The 24,294-nt window shown below is 37.4% G+C and overlaps 1 protein-coding gene across 1 annotated transcript in view; it reads left to right on the plus strand.

Annotated features, from left to right (window-relative positions):
* The window catches only part of LOC126154495 (A-kinase anchor protein 9-like), a 510,657-nt gene that overhangs the window by 75,829 nt on the left and 410,534 nt on the right, over window positions 1-24,294 (plus strand). The window contains exons 5-9 of the mRNA XM_049916148.1: window positions 1,599-1,829; window positions 6,730-6,888; window positions 6,977-7,143; window positions 7,728-10,500; window positions 21,957-22,142. Of these exons, the coding sequence (XP_049772105.1) occupies window positions 1,599-1,829; window positions 6,730-6,888; window positions 6,977-7,143; window positions 7,728-10,500; window positions 21,957-22,142 (3,516 nt within the window). The remainder of the gene's footprint in view (window positions 1-1,598; window positions 1,830-6,729; window positions 6,889-6,976; window positions 7,144-7,727; window positions 10,501-21,956; window positions 22,143-24,294) is intronic.

The following is a 24,294-nucleotide window of genomic DNA, read 5'->3' on the forward strand; positions in this document are numbered from 1 at the left end:
CTCTCCACCTTTGTGTATGCCTTTGGAACTTAATCTTCCACTGTCCCAGTCCCCACTTCCCTTCCCCCATTTTCCTTCATTACATTCCTACTCCTTTGCCGACATATCAGGCTTTCATTCCCTTTCTCCTTTCTGTATCCTTTTTTTAATTATGTCATCCCAGCCCCACCTCTACATGATTGAGGAAACCTCCCCAGTCAGATGACAGCACTGAGAGACGAGAACACTGCCACGACGGCCACAGCCACCGACGACAGTACCACACATGTTTCTAATGCCAAATAATAGCAATTATCCAATCTTTGAATTCGGCAATTGTTTAGTATTGTAAGTTAACAGAAAAAGAATGGTGCAGTGCACAGTTACAAGGAGAAAGAATTTGGTCTCTAGTGACATATTTTAAGAAACATTAAGAGTTGTATCCTCCTTGGCTGTTTCAAATGTATGAACAGTGTAGTAGTTATGCAGAAACAAAGAGATTTGTACAAGACTAACACTGAGAACAGTATCAAACCAATCTTCAGACTAAAAACTGCAAGCAAAACATTCTTTCTCATCTGTCCCACAAATTAGATACTTGACTTTCTCAGGAATGTATCTGATGATGTTCGTAAAATTTCTCACTTTACATAAGGGCGAAGCTAGTCTCATTCAAAAAATAGAAAGACTAAAATTTCCCAGTAGTTAAGCTCATTGAGCTTATCATCTTTATAGGAAGTGGTGATCGAGTGTTTCAGAGAGAACATAAAATGTAAATGTGTCAGTTACAAAAAATGCATCATCAGAGGTACAATAATCCTCCAAGGCCAGTCTTTCACTTATTCAGTGATTTCAAACACTCAAATCCTCTGTGCCATGAAATCCAGTCTGGATAATCAGCAACATTTGTAATACACAAAAATATTTTTTATCTTTACAAGAAGAGTTGTGAGGTTGCTAATTGCTCCTTCTGTCACATTCATTTTGTATTTTAGTATTATGTCAATAATGTCTTCATCGACAGTGATCTCAGTGGTAACAGGTTAACTGGAGCGAGCTGAAATAACTGTCATAATTTGCCTAACCCAGGAAAAGGAGTATCAGTATTTAGTGTCAAGTCAATAAATTCTTCACAGGCTTAATTTGGGAGTATCAAATTGACACTCAGCATTGTTTTCTGGGGGTAAAACATTGCTGTAGACATTTATACATTCACCTTACAATAAGGTCTGGCCCGACAGCCATTGTACCATGCAGTTTGGAATGTTACCAGTGCCTGTGAACTTGAGAGATGGGAGCTTATTTTGTAGCATTTCCTTTCCTCCTGTCAGCAACTATGATTTATCTCTTGCCAATCTGTAACTAAAGTGTGCCATGGGTTTGTTTAAGAAGTAATTTCACAATTGAAATATACTGTAGGATATATTTTCTTATGTTAAAGTCTTTATTATTTTTAAAACGAAATGCTTATTCACAGTTTATGTGTCATTGTGTCATACTAACAAGTGAGTTCCTGTTTCCTGGTTTAGATAATGGCATTATTTAAATATACACCATTTGTTGATTTTCTTAATAGTGCGTTTATGTAGTTACATATGCTTTTTTTGTATATTTTTCAGATGCTTGAGTTCAAGGCTGCATTGGAACAGAGGGATAATATTGTGCAGAAATTGTCAGGTTCACTAAAAGATGCACTAAGAAGCCGTGATGAGTTACAGTTAAAAGGAGAACATCTAGCTCTTGAAGTAGCATCATTAAATCACCAGCTTCAGTCTACAAAGGAACTTATACAGAATCAGCAATGGAACACAGGAATCAAACCTGATGATTATATTCTACTAAAAAATGAGGTGATATTTGTAATGCAGTTGTCCAGATTTGTTTAACAAATTTTCTATGTGTTAGATTTTCTATATGTTACAAAGATGAACATAACATGTGGCTATGGTAAAACTTAGATTGGAAAACTGATAGTGCTTCATCTTTCAGCACATTAGTGTTGTGGAACAGGAATAACTTGTTGCCAAAAATAAGTGACTAATGGTCAAAGGATGCATTTATAAATATTTCATGGATAAGCAAGGTAATCAGTAGAGACAGATTTACTTCAATTTTGTTTATGTTCAGGGTTGCCACAGGTTCTGGAATTCAGGGAAATCAGAGAATTTTTAACACAAAAGGGAAACAAGGGAAATTTGAAATAAATAAATAAAAAACGCTGGAAATATCTTGTTTTTGTGTCAGTAGATGAAATGGTTTGTTTACTGAGGTGTCATGCACCGTCGCTGGCTGGATCCAGCTGAGTACGTGCGCACTTCCCTCGTTACTACTGCTTCTCTCCTTCCTACCAATCCCCTCAGCTTGCACTCAGTGCTGCCACCACTTCTTGGCAGTAGCCTAGCAGCTGCCAACGAGAGGCAAGGAGGCATGAGGAGTGGTTTGTTTGGATCTGATTCTCAGAGACTATAGATGCAGTGGCTGGAGACGGCGGTCATGTGTGCATGAGTTGTGTCTGAGTGATTGTGTGAATATGTGTGTGCTCTCATTTTCTGACAAAAGCTACGGCTGAAAATTTAGTTGTAAGAGTATGGTTGTCTTTTCTATGTACCTTTTTGTGACTCAGCAATCATTGTTACAGTGAGGTGCTACCTATCCTCATTATTATTGATTGTCAGAGTATTTGAACAAGTTATCTGTTGCATGGATTGAACACCGTGGCCTCGTTTCGTCAACATTTTGTCTGTGACTCATGAATAGCTGGCCGCATGAGTGGATTTCTGTGACGGGCCAAAACTGCAGGCCATTTCTGTGGGTATCTGTAATGATTGGGCCTGCTGATCTGTAGCACATATGGTTCCCTTTAATGTGCAGGCCCTGCCTGTTAGATCTGGTCTCATCAGTCTGCCCACAGCCCGGGTCTGTTGTGTGTGGCATAATGTAGTGTATTTTCATGGTTTATCCATGGCCTCAGGATTGCCATGCTCCTCAGCAGGCCAGAGGCCATGAACGATGGATTTCGGGAACTGTGACTGTCTGACCGCAAGTAGGTTGTACAGTGTGGTGTTTTATAGACATTTTATTTGTTCTAGTACATTTTGGCACTTCAAAAGTAGTTAATATGTTAGAAAGTATGGACGATAAGAAGAAGAAAATTGTCGTTCAGTGGTTTGTACAGCTTGTACTCATATATTTCTCAAAAGAAAAATCACAAAATACCTGTAACATAATAGATATAACACAGTGAATAATAACTAACAATAATGAACATAGTGGAACCATCATTTATCAGTGGTCACCTACAGTGTCACTTTACACAGTTCTTCCTCTCCTTATACACTTTTTTCAAGAGGCCTACTTTTTTCTGAGGTTATTTCTGAAATCGATGAAGCTATTTTAAATCTGCCTTGCGACTACAAGAAAATGAGTATTTTTGTCACCAAATGTGTTTCATTTTATTGAAATAAAAAACATCAATGGTCTTAATGAAACACATATATCATTTGGCTTGCTTTCTCCATCTAAAAACAGTTCATTACAAAAGATGCTGATGTTAGAACTTAATATTTTTGCTCGCATCGGGAAACACCACCTGCTTGCAAGTTTCTTAGATATTTCCTTGTTTGCACTATGGTTTTTTATACCATAGCTGCAAAGACAGATACTTATGTCTTAACGTACCCTTGAGATCTCAAACTTTGTCAGGGAAAAAAGCTGAAACTTGTCTGGAAATCAGGGAATTTTGCTCAGGGAAATTTCTAGCAACCCTGACATTGCACTTTAATGACAACATGAAATTCATAAAACAAGATCACTGAAGACATGATCCACTCCACTACATTAGGCCTTTCTTCAGTTCTTTCGTCACAAAGTGTAAGAATAACTTGAAACCACAGGTGAACCTCACAATTGATGAAGGAATATGCCCCTTCAGAGGCAGAATAGGATTCAGAATGTATATGAAAAGCAAACAAAATAAATATAGAATCAAGATTTATCTACTGTGTGACTCAACAACATGCTATATTTTGAATTGTGGGATTTACACAGTTAAAGCAAACAATGTACATAACTCTGTCTTGTCAGTAATTGGGAGGTAGCATGGAGAGTATTTTGGCAAAGCACACTGCATTTATATGGATAGGTTCTACACAAGCCCTGCCGTGTTGGACTATCTGTGGCAGAGTAAAACCTTGGGTGTAGGCACTGTAATGAAAAACAGGAAGGGTCTACCCGATGAAATGAAGACTGTGAGGCATGGGAAGGGGGAAATCATATTTTTGGAGGTAGGAATATTTACTTGCAGTAAAATGAAAATCAGCCAGGGATGTGTAGCGTCTTTCAGCCAAACATTGAGCAACTTCAACTGTTCCTGGTACCAGAAACAAAGAACAACAAGTAGAGAGATGTAAACCAGATGTTGTAATAGACTATAACAATGGTGAAACTGGGGTAGGCAGGGTTGACCAGCTATCGAGCCATCATCCTTTCTGTCGGAGGACATTGAAATTGTGGAAAAAAAATTTCTTTCCCTTATTTCTTTTAGCAGTAGTGAATAATTGGGTTGTGTACAAACAAACAAACAACCAACAAAAAAGACAACATCTCTGGTGTCCTTCATTAAGGCCTTAAGTAAGCAGCTAGCAACTGATGGTGGTGTGGAGGCTCTTCAGGATTCACAAGATGGACCATCACCAAGCGTATACAGAGTGTTTGTGTGACACTTTCCAGGAAAGATCCCAGTTGCAGGAAAGTGCTGTAAAGTGTGTGCAGATATGGGGAAAAAAGAAACAGGGAAAAGAGTAAGAAAAGAAATGGGATGGTGGTGTAAGCAGTGTAATGATGGTCTCTGCTTACCTGACTGTTTCAAATATTACCATACCTGAATAGATTATGCTTGATTTTTTTTTAAAAAAAAAGAGACTGTACTTCTGTCTTGAATTTTTCTTCTATGCACATTTTTTCAATAAAATATATTTTTTTGTGCATGCTTATTTCTTTCAAATATTAAAAAAAATGGGTTTTAGAAGTTAGAATTTCTTCTTTCTTGGTAAAATGTTTGACTTGCAGGATTCTAGAAAAAATATCATTTACATTCAGAAAAAAATGTTTAACAGCAAAAGAAAGATGAAGGTTCATACTTTAATATAAATGGTTGTATTTTCTTCATGACTTCTATAAAACCTCCATGAAATTGCTTGAAAAGTGTCAGTCTGAAGGGACAAAACATGTTCAAAAAATGGTTCAGTGTGGAAAGTGTTGAAGGTGTTTTAGATCTCTCCAAATATGCTGTATTATTTATTATATAATTTGCGCTGTAATTCCTCTTCCTGTTGAATTGTGTTTCTTTATGGCATTGACTTGATTCATACAAACCCTGTCTTCCACATTTAAGCTCTCAGGTTTTCAAATCTCATCTGTTGAGTTCCCCAACAATCAGTCTTTCCTTTTTATCCTGTGTGGTAATGCTCCCTTGACCCTGGGTTCTGGGTGATTTTTCCGAACTCTATCCCTTTTCCTAAACCTGTCTAGTTCCTTTCCCTTCACCCCTCTTTCTTCCCCTTCAACCTTTCTGCTGGAAGAAAGCTTGCATAAGCAAAAACTTTCTTTCTATATGTGTGTTCTCCTGCCACCTCTTGGTGAGTAGATTTTTTCATCTATTCAGTTACATTATATTGCCAAAAATTGATTGTTTTTGTCATTAAAATGCATCCAGACATACTTTGTGAATTTTTGACACTGATATTAATGAAAATGTTGTGTTACACATGGCTTGCATCGGAAAATGTCCCAAGAAAGGAATTTTTCAAAATGTCAGTGAGCCTCATTTTTCCTGAGAAACTCTGAGGATTCCTTTTGCTTGTAGGAAAACTGCATTCATTTGCTTTAGTAGATGCCATTTTAATTATGTTTTCTGTGTCTATAAGAAAAAGATCATTCTACAACTTGTAATGTCTAAACCGCACCTGACTATTAATTGTACTATATCATCATATTCCAACATATTGTAACTCATTGTATTAGTGAATAAAGTTACTTACTCCTTTATTTACCAATCTTTTTACTTGGGCTTTCCATGCCTGTCTGCTTTCCTTGAAACCTGTGTCTGCAAATGAAAGTGTCCAGGTGCGAAGCAGTTATCAGTACCTTTTCCAATTACAGGCATAAGGGATTTCAGAAATCACAACAGGCAGGAAAACTTTGTGTTTGGTCATTTACAGTGGTTATAAATATAATATTTATTGTGATAATAAAAATTAGCAAACAACGAAATAACGTTGGAAAGTCAATAAAAGTTCAGGCAAATAAATGCCAACTACCACCCAGACAGGTTGGCATCAATGAGGTGTTTCTTTTTATCATATTACCTTTCAAATGTAATATGTATGAAATAATATGACTAGGATTACAGAGCTTGAAAGCTAACCACATGACCACTGCCATCTAGTGCTCAGGGTCACAATACACCAGTATGTCACTGATGTGTGAAATTTACCTTGCAATTTTCTTGAAATTGCCTTAGTAGTAAGTCTTACTACTTGCACATTTTGTTGTCCTAAAGCACCATTGAAAGTGTACCAAGTTTGAAGTAAACCCCTTGTGAGTTAATGTCTACTCCCATAGGGGACTTTGGTATTATAAATTTAGTTTGTGATTAGAATACGTCATTTTTTTATACTACAGCAGTATTTTTCTGAAGTAGAAAAAAGTTGATTTTACTGAACTTGAGTGCTAATTTCTTTCTTTTTACAGAAATGTGAATTAGAAATTGCAGTTCAAATAAAAGATGCAAGAATAAAGGAATTAAATAAAAACATTGTCGAAAAAGATGATGCTCTGAAAGCAAAAGAGGTGGAATTGCAAAGGAAATGCATGGAATTAACAGAAGAAAAAAGAAGAGCAGCAGAAGAGGTAAATCTCAGTATAGTACTGAAAATACAATACTGTACTTTACTTTTGATGTATTAGCATACTGATACTGACATGTTCTGGCAATTAGATCAGAAGTTTAATGCACAGTATTGAAGAGGAACATAAAGCTAAGACATCAGCATTACACAGCTTACAGAGTCAGAAGGAAAGTCATGAAGCAGCTTTGTCTAAGTTGAGGATAAACATGGAAGAAAATTTTGGCCTACAACTTGTTCAAATCAAAGAGGAGCTGAGGTAAATTAACATTAACTTCTTACATTTATGTGTGGTGTGCCATACAGTATATTTTGAGCTGACAGAATTACTGGCCAGTGTGTCCTTTCAGGGGGGGGCAGAATAGCAAGTCCCTATGCCTGTCATTAGTTCTTTCCTATCGAGAAAGTGTTGAGTAATGGGCAAGGGTGCCCATAAGATAGATTGTGGGAGGGGGGCGGTGCGTGGTCAGTTAGACCTCAGGGTATTGAGTAGTTTAACATTTTGGAAGGCAAATGGTGACTTGTAAATAGCCAGAAAAAAGTTCCAGTTCTGACCCTGTTAAAAAACTGTGAAACATCGACTTTTAAATGACTTTCTTGAAAGGAAAACATGTTACTCGAATATATTTTTTTCCTTTCTCTGAAAGCTGTATGTGGAGGGGGTCTGCAAATCCTCCCCCCCCCCCCCCTTATTCCTGGGTATGGGAGGCCTCCATAGTGCCCAATGGCCAGCCTTTCTGTTTCATGTAATTTTACAGTTTTCTCAAGAGAATTTTGCTTCTAATAACAGTATTTTTTCATTATTATGAAATGAAAATGTAAATTATTTTCTTTTATTTCTAGGATGCAGTTTGAAAAGGAAAAACAGATACTTCTTCAGAGTTCTGCTGAGTCTAAGAATTTGAATAGTGGTATTGAACACACAGATGAAACAGAATTTGAGAAGCTAGCCAGAGAAAATTATATAACAAGAAAAGACGTAAATGATGATGATCTTCAGTTCACAGCGAATAAAGAAAAGACTGAATCTCTGAGTTCCAGTGAGCATTCACTGCCTGCATCACTGGTGTTGGATAACAGAAATGATGAACAGTTTAATAAACTAATAGTTGGAGTAAATAGGGGAGATCCTTCTCCTAGTGACGTGCCAGTAGTTAGTTTTACACCTTGTAGATTTGAGGCAGAACAAGGAGATGAATCAGTGATAAATGTATGTGAAACTCGCATCAGTTCTACAGAGGCAATAATGAATGAGAACAATATTTTGTCAGATATACAAGCTTGCCAGATGGAGCTGAGAAACCATAAAGAATTTTTATTGAAGATAAACGATTGGTGCACAGATGTCTTGTCCTCTGGTACTAAGTCAGTAATTCCTCAGCATGATCTTCTCTCAGAGCTAACATCCCAAAGAGCTTATTTACCGTCAGTAGGACATAATACAGAAAGTACTACTATATTGGGAAGTACATCAAAAGGCAGCTGTGCAGAATGTCAAGACAGTCCTGTGCATCACACTGAAGAAAGCACAGTGGTGGAACTAGAGACTGATCTTCACTGGGTAACCAATGTAAAAGGAGCTGCTATAGGTGAAGAAATAAACAGTACTGTTCAGATAGAAATGCACAAACATACTGCAGTGACCAATGAACTATCTGAGAATAGTACAAAGAATGACCAGTGCCCACAGGACTCCTCAAGGTGGACTGTAGACCAATTGAAATGTGTTAATCGTGTAAAAAAAGAAATATCTTCTCTCAAAAACGATTTGCAAGGTCTCAGTGTTGTTATCTCTCAACTGGAATCTAATATTTATCGTGTAGTGAAGTTCACTCACTTCAGTAACATGGAAGAGTTTGCAGTTAAGCATCTTACAGATCAGGGACTCCTTGCAGCAAGGGAGGAAATGGAGTCCCAGCTGAAACATTACATAAAAGAGTTAGAAAAAGAATTAAGTGAAGTTAGAGTCAAACTGAGTAAAACACAGTCTGAAAACATGAATCTTCAATTAATGGTTGCATGTGTAAACAAAATTAACAAGAAAATAAAAGAAGAGGGATTTAAGGAAGTCTTATTAAAAGAAGCTAAACAAATTTTTCAGCATCTTGATGAAATGTTCAGTAATAATGCACATCTTTGTGTTGACTACATACAGTTTAGTCATCTGTTTCAAGAAAATTATGTAGATCAGCTACTGAAACGCATTCAACACCTGGAAAGCGCATTGCAGCAAGTAAATGAAGAATCTGACACTATAAAACATGAAAGTGTAAAAATGATTACTAAAGTCACAGAAGCTAAAGAAATGTCTGAAAAATTACAAAAGGAAATGAAAGCACTTAAAAAAGATAACTACCTTCTAAGGCAAGAAAATGACACTCTTTCTGCAGACAATGAACTTAAAGGAAAAGAGTTGAATGATTTGGAATTGGAATTACAAAAAGTGAGAGATGAGATTGTTGGATATAAATCACACTTATATTCAGCTGAAGAGGAGAGAACTTCAAAACTATCTGCTATGACCACTTATGATGATGGTGATGATGATGATGATGATGATGATGATGTGGGGTTTGGCACAAGTGGCAACCATGCTGAGAGTGTAAATAGATGCCTGCAGTTTTTAAAGATGGGAGATGATTACAAGAAGCTTTGTAGGGAAAATAATCATCTTAAAAATGAGTACCAGAATTTGAAACTAAAATTGCAAGAGCTAGAAGTCTCAAAAACTATTTTGGAAGACCAAATTAAAGTATTAAACGAACAATTCAATGATGAAAAGCAAAAACTCATATCAAGTGAGTCAAATATTCAGACTCTTATTGAAGAGAAAATGGAATTGGAGAATAAAATCGGCTTGTTGGAATACACAAATACTTCTTTCAGAGAAAAAGTCAGTGAGAGCAAACAAGACACTCTTAACAGATTGCAGAAACTTGAAGACCAGATATTGAATTTCAAATCAAGTTTATCTGCTGATGTGCAACTTCTGAACAATATTGTTGTGGAAAGTGTGATGGACTCTTTTGGAAAAACTCAAGAAATTATAACTTTAAAAGAAAAGTTCTTGCTTCAGGAACACGTTATTTCCACGCTACGTAAGGAACTGGAACTTTTGCAAGAAATGCATGCCAAAAATATTGATAGATTTCACAATGAGCTTTTTGCAATGCAAAAAAGACTTGATGTCAGTTGTAATGAAATTCTTATTAAGGAAAATGAACTTGAAAAAATTAGAAAAGAACTGACTTTTCATCAGATGTACAAAGATAATTTAGAAACAGAACATAAAAGGTTTCTAGACAACAGTGATTCAAGCAATGATGTTGTTTCTTCACTCATAAATAATGAAGTGAAAAAAGTAGTTGAGGAACTTGGAGATGAGATTATTTCCTTAAGACAAGTTATTGATAGAAAGTTGACTGTTAGTGAGGAATTGCGTTGGCAGCAAAAATGCAAAAATTTAGAACAGTCATTACAACAAATTATTGATACTGGCAGAAATGTACAAGAAAAGATGAAGATGATAATGCAAAATAATGAACAGATAATTTTTGAAAAGGAGACATTGTTGAGTACTGTTCATAAGCAGGAGAAATATTTTGAACAGTTACAGGCAAGTATAAGCAACTATTTTATACTAGATCTTCATTTATATTAATTAGATTTGAAACATAATTAAGAATTGTATTACTGAAGTGAATGAAACTGTGAATGCAGACCTATTCTTGATGTTTATGCACTGCTGCTTGAAGAGTAGAAGTGCAGACAATGCTATCTGAAGAGCAGATGGTGAATTTCTTTGAGTGGGTGGGTATTTTTTTGAATTAATGACACTGGATTGATTACCCTCATATATGATGAACACCTTTCTTGTTGTTTCCCTGATGTCTTGTTTATAGAAGATCTGAACCAAATAGGCAGTGCCTTATATCCCATCTCAATCAGTCACATAGTCTGAGTTGAATGTCACCTGTTCTTCTGATGGGGGTACTAGATCCCTCCTTCCTTTAATTGGCTCACAGATATGTAAGTAGTCAAGCTTATAATGGGACCAGTGCAGAAGGGGAGCAGTTGTGTTTGGCGCCCATTTGGACTCTGTAATGGAAGATGGTGGGGCCATGTGCAGTGAGTCAGTGGTCAGCATGGGATTGTTAGCTGAATTGATATGTCATCAGTGATGAACAGAATTGGTGGTTTGTGGAGGTCGATTGCCAGTGGGTCCATTGAAAGATTACAGCCGACAGTCCAGTGCTCACAGACAGAGCTGGAACAGGGACAGCAATTTTCAGTGGAGCTGGCCATGGACATTTCAGTGTCCGTGGAGGCAGCACACAATTTCTTTTCATTTGCAGCTTAAAAGGTCTGCACTATTCAGTAGCATGCTCATTGGAAGCAGACTGGAATAATTAGGTAGCGATCCCTTTGCAGTGTGTAACCACCATGTGCTTTTATTTCAGAATATCCTTTTTATTGCATTATTGTATATTTTTCAATAATTACCAAGAGCTATTGACAGTAAAGGGCAACTAGGACAGTTGCTGATGTTGTTTGTCCCCATGATGTATGTGCAAAAGAACAATTGCAAAGTTAGGGTTTTTAATATTCCAGTAAAATGGAATAGTAGGGAAAGTAAAACTAATTGCAAACAAAAATGTGATAGCGGCAAAAAGGAAGTGGTTCTTTCAACCTGAAATTTAATTTTGTAATAATTAAAAAGTACAGCTTGACAGGAATTCATATCTTCAACTGAAGTGGGATAATGTAAAATCTGTTTGATTTTCAGTCCCTTCTCATTTTGACAATGAAGTGTTAATGTATTAGCCAGCAGGTGTAGGAAAGGCTATAATGATAAATTATCAATTTGAGTTCCATTAGTGAAGTGAGCTACAGTGCCATTGCTGCAGAAGAAAAGCTGAAAACTTTAAGGGGGTGGGGGAACTGCCAGTTATTGTATACAAAGATGTCTTTAGATGTCAACCTCCGCTAATGAAGAGAGGGAAAGCAGTGGTGTGCAAAGGATGTAAACATGAAACAGGAACACCAATGACCACAGAAGATGCTTTGTAAATAAAAGCGAAATGCGTCTAGTGTGAAATTCTTCTTCATTAATTGTAGTAAGATTAAGATGGCAAAGCTAACAATAATTAATTGTTAGACCTGTTGCAGAAGATGGTCATGCAAACAAACATGATGTTTGTTTAAATCAGCAGTGTAACTCTGTGCTTGTTTTAATTTTATGCTTAACATATGTAATAGATTTTATGGCATCTGAGAAATGCAGTTCGTGTTTTTGAGAGTGCAGTAATACTTCTGTAAAATTGCTTCAAAGTCTTACACCTTCTGAATATATTTTCCATCCTTCTTTTTGATCCGGTCTTTGGACTGACACTGGCAAAGTTAAAAATATATTTTTTTGTTTTTATTTTATTTTGTATACAATTTTTGTATTTTTTATTATTTTTCATTTCCTTTTTGTTGTCATTTACTTTTAGAAAATTTCAATCTCGCTTCTTCTCTTCTGAGTGATTATAGATGGTTAATAGTTTTGTTTAGTGTGGTAGGCCTCAAAACATGGCACTACACATTGTGGTATGTTGCATGCTCTACATTCATATCTCGTTTCTCAGCGCACTTTCTGCTTCGAGTATACTGCGCACCAATGCTTTGGCAGACATTTCTTCATGTTTTCCATCTCAATGACCTTTGGAAAATGCCTCCCAGTAAATCTTCGAAGATTCTCGTCTCCAGAGCGCTTTCTCTGCCAGCTTTCCTCCATTCTTTTGTGTAAGCTTCAACAAGTTCTCTTACCAGACACAAATGAAATTCCGCTAGTTGCATTTTTCATCTTGTTACTACTCTGTGGAGAGCATGGGCATTTAAAATGCACAGATCCAGTATGTGGAAAAAGAAGTTTTTGTACCACTTGACAGTCTTTCGTACTGATTGCACTGAACTTGGCAGCATGTCACAGTGGTCAACAACACCCATACTCTTGTTGTAATCTGCAACACATTGTGGTTTCCTTAATCTTTCACCTGTCTTTCTGTTTGTCTTTTCCATCTGAAACATTTCTGCAGTCTTACAGGTAGTCAGCATCCACACTTCTCTCTTGTCATACCATTTCATCACTAGGATTGTGTCAGTGGACATAAACTGTATGTCTCCTTATGTTAGTTTGTTCTGTAATTTTGGCATGTTGGGTTTGTTTTTGTGAACAGTACCACATGCCTTTGTTCCGTGGTTATGAATCCAGAGGAACAGGTCTGGGCTTGAATACCAATTACCGACATAGAGCGTATGACCCATTCCTAAAAATGGTTTCATCAATGTTGCTACTATGTCGCCATTTTTCCCCAGATTGTGGAAGCCAATTTCAGTATTTTTGCACGTGTGAACAATGAAATCCAGGATGTAACCCATCTGGCAGTCACATAGCATGAATGTTTTTATTCCAAACCTACTTCTTTTGGAGGGACTGTACTGTTTGAATGATAGTCATCCTTTGAAAAACAAGAAGCTTTTGTCAATGCAGAAGTTTTGGTATGGATGAAATGTGTTGCAAAATGTTGTGCGAATTTTATCAACAATATACCTAATTTTAAATAACCTGTGTCCTTCATTAATGATAGAGTTATCACCGAAGTGAAGCATTCTTAAAATTAACAGAGAACAGTCCCTGGACATAATTTGCTGAAAACAGGAGTGTTCAAACATATGTCTGTGGACCATTAGTCACTGATTTTCAGCTTTTTCACAGGAGCCATTAGCATACAAACAGTGACGAAGGAATACAGTTCCTCAAAACCTGTTTCTTTCCATCTGGACAAACGAGAATGCTCTGAATCAGGAAACATGAAATAACACTTTAATCTGGCCCTAAACCACACTTGTGTCCAGAGGCTGAAGCTGCGTACACATGCATAAATGGACAAAAATCACTTTTCTTCCAGTCAAACGTGTCGCTGAAGCGAGCTCTTTTCACTGGCCCTTCACTATCACTCTCTGACCCATCAGATTCTGAATGATATCCCTCCCTTGTTGACAGATGCGTTGTTCCAGCTGAACTACACGTCACAGGACTGTCACTTCAAGATTCAGTTGAAGAATAATCACTACCATCGCTGTCGAAAATTTCATTCTCACTGTCGCTTATAGTGAGAATTTTGATGATTTCTTCATCTGTACAACCACGACAGCATGCCATTTTCTTCTCAAAACGTTGACAGCGTCAACAGTCAGTAAAAGCCCAGACGAAAACTGCAACACAAGAACACAGCACCAAATGCTCACGAGACTTCAACTGTGCCGGCGGAACGCTGAACAGCTACTAGGCACTCGGAACAAATGCACGGCTGGGCACGTAATGTGGCCAGAGACCAAAAGGGAAGAAGTGGCAGCACGTGTCAACACGTCAGGAGGACACAGGTGCCATTAAGGCGGCACATGTAGACACATTCAGAGTACCAGGTAGAAGGCCTGGTGGCACGCATAAACACGTTAAGAGCACACAGGGCCAGGTACAAAGGTGCGCATTAACATGTCCAGAGCAGTTAAAAGGTTAATGCTCTACTCTGTGAATAGCTTTCAGGTAATGGTGGTCCTTAGGATTAATTTTATTGCTACTGAGTGGGGCATCTGTTGTGTGATGTTGGTTGAAAAATTTGTCAGTTCAGTAACAATGTTGTGGTTATGGTATATACTGTGCATACCACTTACAGCAAGTTTGACAAATCTTCAGTAATGATAAGCTGTGTGGCCGCAAAGCAGGTGCCTGCAAAATCAACGTGGATATAATCACACAGCTATTGGAACTTAGGCCATGGGACAATGGTAGAGACCTCATATGGGCTCTACTTGTTTATGAGCACAGGTCTAATTGGTGGAGATTGCTTGCTATGTATTGGTGCCAACCCTTACCCAGTAAGCATGTCATCTTGCTAGCAACATAATCTTTGGTATTCACTTGTGGGATTGGTGCAGTAATTCCAGGATGTTCACCTGAAGGGATTAGGGAATACCAATCCTAAATTCTTCATTTTCAGTGGATAGTGAGAGGGCCTCATGAAAATTGTTCAGTGAATGACAGAAAAAAGATAGTATGCAATGCTGGAGGGATGGCAGCCAAGAGTTGCTCCAGCTACCCACATTGATGAAGATGATCCTATGTCAAAAAGTTACTAAGCTTAGTGACAATGTTATTGATAACAGAGGATCCCAGGTTATCTTGGGAAAACAAAATCAGCAGCCCGAAATTCCTCCAGAACAGCTTACCTTAAGGCTCGGTATTAGCTCCACTGCACTTTGGCCGTTGCCGATATGCCAGAAACAGTTTGTAAGAAATTTGGTTATGCTGATGATTGGGCCATAGCAACAAGGCACAGTCATTCTGAAACTGTGGAAAAATAATGACATCTGCTTTGTCTGTTGTGGCAGACTGCTCCCGAAAATGGAGTCTTAGACTTAATGCTACCAAGACAGAAGTGACTTGCTTCCATCTTAATAATAAACAGTCAAATAGGGCTCTACAAGTCTGTGTTGGTGACACATACTTTAATCACAATAAGGAGCCAATATATTTGGGTATCATGCTAGATAGAACATTGTCTTTTAAATCACACCTCACAAAACGGCTGCTGAGTTGAGGATAAGAAATAATCTTGTTCAGAAACTTTGTGGAACCACATAAGGTTCATCAGCGACAATTCTGCAGACTTTTGCATTGAGCTTGATATACTCTGCAGTTGAGTACGGTGCACTGGCATGAATGAACAGCAGTCGTGGAAACAAAATTAATAGCTTTATAGTAGTATGTTTAGCATTTTGGGAACAGTTAGGTCTATTCCCACCATCAGGCTGCCTGTTCTGCAAAGGAAAGAAGCCCTGGTCAAAGACTACTGTTGCATTCTGACATCCATGATCTCAGATTCAGTTGACTTCATTTTGAGTATCCTCCTCTTGCACTTGCAGGCAGTCTCACTGTGATGAACATTACCAATTCCTGGAGGAGAGAATGGCTCTGTAATGCCTCATGAGTGTGCCAGTTCTTACCTTGTATTACTGAGACAGCCCGTGAATTAGATAAACCCCACAAGACATAGTCAACTTTCAACCTACTTAGAATGGGGCATGGAAGATGTGCAGATTCACTTTTTAAATGGTAATTCGTGTCCTCACCAGCAGGCAACTGTAGTGTACTGAGCCATACTGCCCAACCCATCAGGTGAGAATGTGGCACCAAAGCATATAGAGGGGGTTATGAGAAATTCCTGATGGCAACCCAAACTCCATCAGATACAGGTTGTTTAAAATTAATTACACAAAAGTAGCTTCTAATTGTGTAAAGGGTAAATAACTAATTGAAATGTTTGATAAAGCACTGAATGAAGTGTATCTTCAAGTTTATGACAATATTGTTTATGGTTTCATGAATCCAAATCTGCTACTACAGTTCACAAACAGGTCAGGACTAAATATCGCAAGCCACCACCTCAAAAACAAGCTGTTATTAATTGGTACAATCATTTCACTGAAACTAGCTGTGCATCATTTCACTCAAACTAGCTGTGCATCACATAGGGTGCCAGGCCAGAGTCAGCCAGCAGTCTCTGACTCAGCAGTTGAACAACTTCAGCAGTGCTATGTTTGTAACCTGGGTATATCAACAAGAAGTGCCAACATAGAACTGAATGTGCATAGTGTTACAATGTGGAAGGTACTGCAGAAATGTCTGTCATTCAAACCCTACAAACTGAAACTTTTGGAAGCTTTTAAGAGAAAGTGACAAAGAAAAATTAACTGAGTTTTGCTTAGAAATTTTTAACAAAATGAAGACTGAAGATTACTTCTGTGTATGGGGTTACATTTAAAGAGAGAGTGTTTGTTGCTCTGCTTCTGGGAAATGTCAGTGAGCTGTGACAACGGGTAACACAAACATTTGCCACCATACATTGATACTTGGTTTGTAGGATTTGCCAGGAAATTGATTACAAATGGCATAGTGTCATGGCACAAAGGTAGTCACATTGAACATTTGTAAATAAAACTAGAAGACATACTGCATTGAGTGCTGTATCAAACATTTCTGTAAGTTATTTACCTTTTTTACAATTAATGGTACTTTTGAGTAATTAATTTATAAACATTTTGTATAGTCAAGGACTAGATGTTTTTGTTGTGATTAAGTATTAAATGTTTAGAAATAAAGTAGTGTAATTCAGAATTGAAATGTACTTAGAGTCCATATGCTAAATAAATAAACATGATGTAGTGATCAGGAAGTCATCAGCAGATGCTTAGGATGAAATGTTATATAATAGGAAAATTGTCAATTTTTTTTTTTAATTCACAACACATTGGTCTTGGTGTGTTGGCTTGTCAGATGACAATGGATTGCATAACAATGATAAATGTCAAAGTGTGCACACTGTTGTTGCAGGCTCCGACATAGCCAAGAGTATTTTGTGATAGGATGGAATTTGTTCCATATATATTAACTTTTATGACTCTGTATATTATCTTAATTGTCTGCTCCATGCCATCAGCAGTTTTGTGAGAGAAAATGGTATCAGTACCATGCTGCAACATGTGACAGTGGATTAAAGATATCTGAGAAGTTTTTGCCAAATACTGGATCATTCAGATTTGATGCCTTTTTTTCATAGTCTGTTGAAGTGAGGCAAAATTTGTGCAGTGTTAGAGATAAATTTCTGTACCAAGAAATGATTCAAATCATTGATACCAGTTACTACAGATAATTTAAAAGTTGGCTTTACATGATTCTTTATTGGATTGAGGTCTTGACTAGTCAGCAAAACTTATATAAGTAAAGGAAAAGAATCCAAAAATTCTTATTTGTAATTATACAACACGGAAAAAAAGGTCATGTTTTTTCCATCTATCCATTTGTGTGCCCATCTGTTAAGATCCTTTTCTCTGGAACAGATTGGCTATGAGGTTCAAATTTATTCACATACTAAGGTTGATGGTCCCTTGGCAGAGTAAAAATTGTAAGCTTCTAAATCAGTGCAGTCAAAAAATACAGTCATTTGTGTAACATATTTTGTGACGTAGAATCATGAAATTTGGCAAGAAGCAAGATGCCGCAGTTTAAGTAAAGGGAAAAATCCAAAACATCTTAATTTGTAATTATATAATGCAAAAAAACTGTTTGTTTTGTCATTCGTTATCTGACTTCAGACTTGAAATTAAAGCATACTCTAAAGTCTTTGAATCCCTGGGACTGAATCCCTGGGACTGAACTGGGACCGAATCCCTGGGATCCATGTATTGTGAGTATCAGAGTCGCTAACAGGCAAAAATCATCAGTATCCTCAATTCCCAAAATGGATAAACTGTCTATATACATAATTAAGTTTGTACAGAACCTTCAGTGCACAAGCCCTACTCACACCTGACTTTTTTTAAAAAAAATTAGTGATATTATTATTATTATTTGTCAGAAGGTAAATATGCTGCTTTCCAGTAATATTGAAACACTGTGAAAGTGACATGCAAAAAAGTCAAATTGGTATGAAGTGTACTGTATTCTTCAACATGTAAGTGATCAACTTTTAAGTGTAATCACAAAAAATAGGAAGCAGTAAAGCAACATTCATTCTGCACATAAGGAAAGATTTCACAGTGAGTTTCTCATTCAGAAATCACATTTGAATGTTGTTTACGTGTCACAAGATCGTGTTACTCCTTGTGGTAGAAGGAAAACTGTGGACAGTAGCCTACTGAGTCTGCAGACTCTTGGTCTACAATATTGCTGTTCACATTTGTTGAGATCTGTAGATTGCCAATCAAATAAGTAGACGACAGGTTCAGGAGGCCTGTGCTTGACACCATGCAGAGTTGCAACAGACTCTTGTTACTAGGACCCTGCAGGATCATACAGCCATAGAATGCATTTCAAATCAGGGAACTGGCATGTTTGCAGCAAGACAAGTATTCACTCAGATAGAGCGATGACATTCGGAGTTCGACACACTGTCTCCGCGGAGACTTGGGACTTCTCTTGACACAACACCAGAGAGAGGCACAAGGGTGGTGTGGCCAGACGACAAAACTGGACACAGGAATGGCACTGTGTTAATTTTTCGGGTTTGTCCCAATTTTCTACAAAGCATCACGATGGAGTTATCCAAGTATGGAGACACCAAGGAGAATGAACACTGCCAGATTGCATTTGTTGTCATTATAGGGCCCAGCATTGGTGTCAGATGCCATTGGGTAGACCACACAATCACCTCTGGTTTGCATAGCTGATAATTTGGACATCAGACAGTACATTTCTGATGTGTTATGACTGGTGGTTGTGGCCTATCTTTTCAGTGGCCTATCTTTTCAGTCTCCATGGCATTATCTTTCAACAACATAACGCTATATCGCATGTATCCCATGCTTTCCTGACCTACCTCGATGCAATGGATGTTTGACCGTAGTCTTGGCCAGCACATTCTACAGATTTCTCACCCATGAGGAACATCTATTCACGGGTTACTGAGAGACTACTTTGTCAACACTTGCCAACTGCTATGCCAAGTCTAGCTCGGAGTTGAAGCACCATGGAATGATATACCCGTATCTGTTACCCAAGCTCAGTTCGACTTGATGCCCAACCAGGCTAGAGCTGTTGTTGCTAGCAGAGGTGGCAGATCTGTTTTACCAAATCTTGCCTGTTGATCTGAATAGCTTGGAAAAAGGCAGCAATGTGTTTCTTAATTGCTTTTGACTTTACATTACTAAATAATGAAGCTGAAGTATAAAGCATCTGCCTCTGTAGCTGAGTGGTCAGAGTAGATGGTTGGCCACGTGGCAGACCTGGGTTCAATTCCCAATGCTGCCAAGGATTTTTTTCTTGGTGGGGGATTGGTATGGGGTATGCTTAGTATCGTAATGCCAATTGAGGAGCCATTTGACTGACTAGTAGTGGTTGCATTGCATGGAAAATCTGTGAAATGGTCAGGAGAGCAGTGTGCTGACCTCACACCATGCCATACCAAATTGCATGGTGCCACAAGGCAGAGGATGACACAGCAGCCAGTTGACATCCTTTGGACCTTACATCCTGGACGAGCAACTGGTTTTTCTTTGTTTAAAAAATAAAGTATAAGTCTTAATTTCCATTCAGGTCCTGTTTTCAGTAGTGAAGCCTTAGATGATTGATCAGCAGTGTCTGCAGATACAACTGACTCTGAATTTTAAATTGTAATTACAAATATGTGAATTCAGTAGTTCTTAGGATAAACATCACTGATATTTTATCTTACCATGTATGATCACCAGTTTGTACATTTAGTACTGAATGGGTTTTGTTGTGGTCTTTAGTCTGAAGATGCAGCTGTCCTTGCTACACTACCTTGTGCAAGCCATTTCATCTCTGTATCACTACTGCAACCTACGTCCATTTGAATCTAATTACTATATTCATTCCTTGGTCTTCCTCTATAATTTTGACCTCCTACACTTCCCTCCATTACCAAATTGACAATTCCTTGGTTCCTCAGAACATGTCCCATCAATCAGTCCCTTCCTTTAGGCAATTTGTGCCATAAATTTATTTTTTCCTCAGTTCTCTTCAGTACCTCCTCATTAAATGAGTGGATCGAGTAACTAACCTTTAGCATTCTTTTTTAGCACCACACCCCAAAAGCTTTTATTCTCTTCTTTTCTGAATTGCTTGTTGTCCACATTTCTTGTCTGTACAATGGTACACTCCAGGTAAATATCTTAAAAAAATACTTCCTAACACTTAAATTGATATAAGATGTTAACAAATTTCTCTTTTCGAAATGATTTTCTTGCTCTTGCCAACCGCATTTTATATCCTCTCAACTTCAGCCATAGTGTTATTTGCAGCCCAAATAATAAAACTCGTCTACTACTGTAATTGCCTCTTACCTCACCATTGCCTCATTTAATTCAACTGCATTTCATCACCATGGTTCTACTCTTGTTGACGTTCACCTTACAAACTTTTTTAAAGGTGCTATATTTTCCATTCAGTTGTTCTTCCAAGCCCTTTACAGTCTCTAATAGAACTTTGTAACAAAGTCCTCAATAAACCTCAAAATTTTTATTTCTTCTCCTTGAACTTTAATTCCATCCACAAGTTTCTTCTTGGCTTCCTTCATAGTTTGCTAAATATGCAGATTGAATAGTTCTAGGAAAAAGCTATAACCCTGTCTCACTCCCTTCTCGACTACTGCTTCCCTTTCATATACTTTGGCTCTTATAACTGCACTCTGGTTTCTGTGCAAGTTATAAGTAACCTTTTGCTCCTTATATGTTGTCCCTGCTTCATTCCAAATTTCAAAGAATTTAGTCCAATCAACATTGTCAAAAACTTCCTAAAACTACAAATGCTATGAACATAGACCTCACTTTCTTCAGGCTATCTCATAGGATAAGTGACATAGTCTCCATAGCCTCCGTGTGTTCCTGCATTTCTCCGGAAACCAAACAAGCCTTCCCTGAGGCCGGCTTCACCATCATTTCCATTCTTCTGTAAATAATTCATGTCAGTATATTGCAGCCACTACATTAAGCAAGTGGCTCGGTATTGATATGTGCGTCTATTTTGAACATAATAAAACACTTAGGTGTGTGTGTGTGTGTGTGTGTGTGTGTGTGTGTGTGTGTGTGTGTAGATTCAAATAAAATTGATTCATGGATGTTGTCATTGCATTTGTATCAAAATGAACTTACATCGCAGTTATCAGCCAATCAAGAGCAGAATTTCAATTTTTCGGAACCTCTAGGATCAACATACATAAATGCATGCGTGTATGGGAACGGCAGCATTTGAGTGGTAGATTCAATTTTTTGTTGACTTTTTTGTAGGTGAATAGTTATCAGAAGAGAATAAACATATGGAAAAATGTAATGCTTTCATTTATAATACACCAAATGTAGACCTCTGGAGTACAGATAATATTTTATTAGAAGTTGCTTTTTGTCAAAGAAGTCATGGAGTAAACATTAAATGTATTGTCTTTTGTAAGTTGTATCACAAATTTGTATGAGCGGCTTGATTTTTTAAGGACCGGCTTTTCTTTTTCTTAGGCAATAGAAGATTCAAATAAAATTGATTCATGGATGTCATCATTGCATTTGTATCAAAATGAACTTACATCACAGTTATCAGCTGATCGAGAACAGAACTTCAATATTTCGGAACTTCTAGGATCAACATGTACACTGCTTGAAGCTGTTAATGAACAGAAAGAGGAGTTATTACTAAAACTGAAGGTAAGAGTATAAGCTAAAAAGACATTGTAATGTAGATATCATATCATATTAGCCATTACAGAAGAGAGAGGAACAGTGTTTATTTATCATTTGATGAAACATAAACAATTTACTTTGTTACAGAGTAAGGAGACACTATTTTGTCTCATGTAATGTTAACCTGCCTTCTCTCTCTCTCTCTCTCTCTCTCTCTCTCTCTATCTCTATCTCCCCCCCCCCCCCCCCCCCCCCCTCAAGATTCATCCATTTTATGTGTGAAATTGTTAAAAATTTTGCATCTTGGAACAGTATCACGTAAACAGTTCATCTGTGTTTATTAAGCTGAAGCTTATTTTGCATTTTATTATTATTATTTTTACACTGTTATTCTACTCTTTTAAGTTTCCAGTCATGTATCGGTTATCCAATCATAATTGAGTCTGTTTTCAGGAATTCAGGTTCAATTTTGTGTGCATATCATCTGCCTAGTGAAAGTACTGTGTTGGAAAACAATGGTGTACTCATTTATGTCTGTAGATGTGTTAATGACACAACTGAGTAGTACAGTTAAAATTGGGTGCAGTTCTGTAGTGGTATTACTTTGTCTTTAGGATATGATTTTAAGATACTGGTAGAAAAATCACAAAAAGTTCTCGGCTTCCTTTCTGCATACATCTTGACTATTTCCTTTTTTCCTCATCTGAGAAAGTACCTTTTTTTATGGTGTTGGTGCTCTTAAGATGTAAAAAATTTGAAAAAATCAGATTTTGTAAATTTAATAACAAATTTGAGACTGTGAATGAGTCTTTTCATGTGTACAAAAATAGCTGGATCATTACAATAAAATCAGTTTTTACTGTGTGTTTCAAATTAAAGATATTTTGTATGAAATACCTAATTTAATTTTGTAATCCTGTAAAATAGGACTCTCCTTATCAGTATTTGATGCTGATATTGTGAAAGGAGGTACAGAAGTAGATCAAATTATTCAACATAGACAGAGAGAGAGAGATTTACATATTTTATTTTACTCCAGTATCTACATGCACATTATCTCTCTCTCTTTGTCTTTCCAAATTTTAAAAATAAAGACTATAGTTTAAATACCACTAGCAGTAAAATTGCCAGTTATATGAAAGGTGTGCTATAAAAAATATTTACAACTTCTTCGTTAATAGTGTAGGTTATTCAAATTGCATGTACAGTGGAAGTTAAACTTCTTGGTAGATTAAAACTGTGTGCCGGATGAGACTCGAACTCAGGAACTTTGTCCTTGGTGGGTAATTGCTTTACTCTCTGAGCTACCCAAGCACAACTCACAGCCTGTTCTCACAGCTGTACTTGGTCACTTATGATAAAATCAGTTTTTACTGTGTCTTTGAAGATAGTTTATATGAAGTAAGTAAATTATTTTTGTAGTTCTTTAAAATAGGACTCTTTTTTTCAATCAGTATTTGATGCTGATATTGTGAAAGGAAGTATGGAAGTAGATCAAATTGTTCAACATAGAGAGAGATGTACATTCCAGGTGGTTGTAATTAAACTTCCCCTATTTAACATGTTTAACGAAGAAGCTAATTACCATATAAGTACCAAAATTGGTGGCATTAATGTCCAGAATATGGGGTACGTGATTTCCGTGCATCTCAGCACCACTGTCCAGTACCAACTATGGCCACCAGTGCCATGATCAGTCGTCAGTGATTCATAGTCTCACACGCCTGACCAGTCATAGTGCACTTGTTGATGTGTCAACGTGAGCTTGGACAAAAGGAGCAGGACGTTGTTGGTGAAGCTCTATTAACAAAAGAACAGTAATGCCGCAGCTGCACCAAGAATATTGCCAGTTGGAAGGTATTACGGAATAGTACTCTTTCTCCACCAGCTGTGCGGAGCATGATGAAGGAATTCTAATCAACTGGAGAACTAGGCGTCGCTCCGGGAAGAGGCCGACGACCCATTGCACCACAGATGGTTGATGAATTCACTCTTTCTATGGCAGACAATGCTGCGCGCAGTTCCCGATCATCTGGCAGTGCATGTGCTGTGTCACAACAGTTGAACATCGCTTGGTCTACAGTACAGAAGGTGCTTCAAACCATTCTCAAATGGTATCCTATAAGATCCATATCATACAGCAGCTTGCACCATAGGATGAACAACAACTAGTTGA

The sequence above is a fragment of the Schistocerca cancellata genome, chromosome 2, assembly GCF_023864275.1.
Source record: "Schistocerca cancellata isolate TAMUIC-IGC-003103 chromosome 2, iqSchCanc2.1, whole genome shotgun sequence".
Taxonomy (NCBI): Eukaryota; Metazoa; Arthropoda; class Insecta; order Orthoptera; family Acrididae; genus Schistocerca; species Schistocerca cancellata.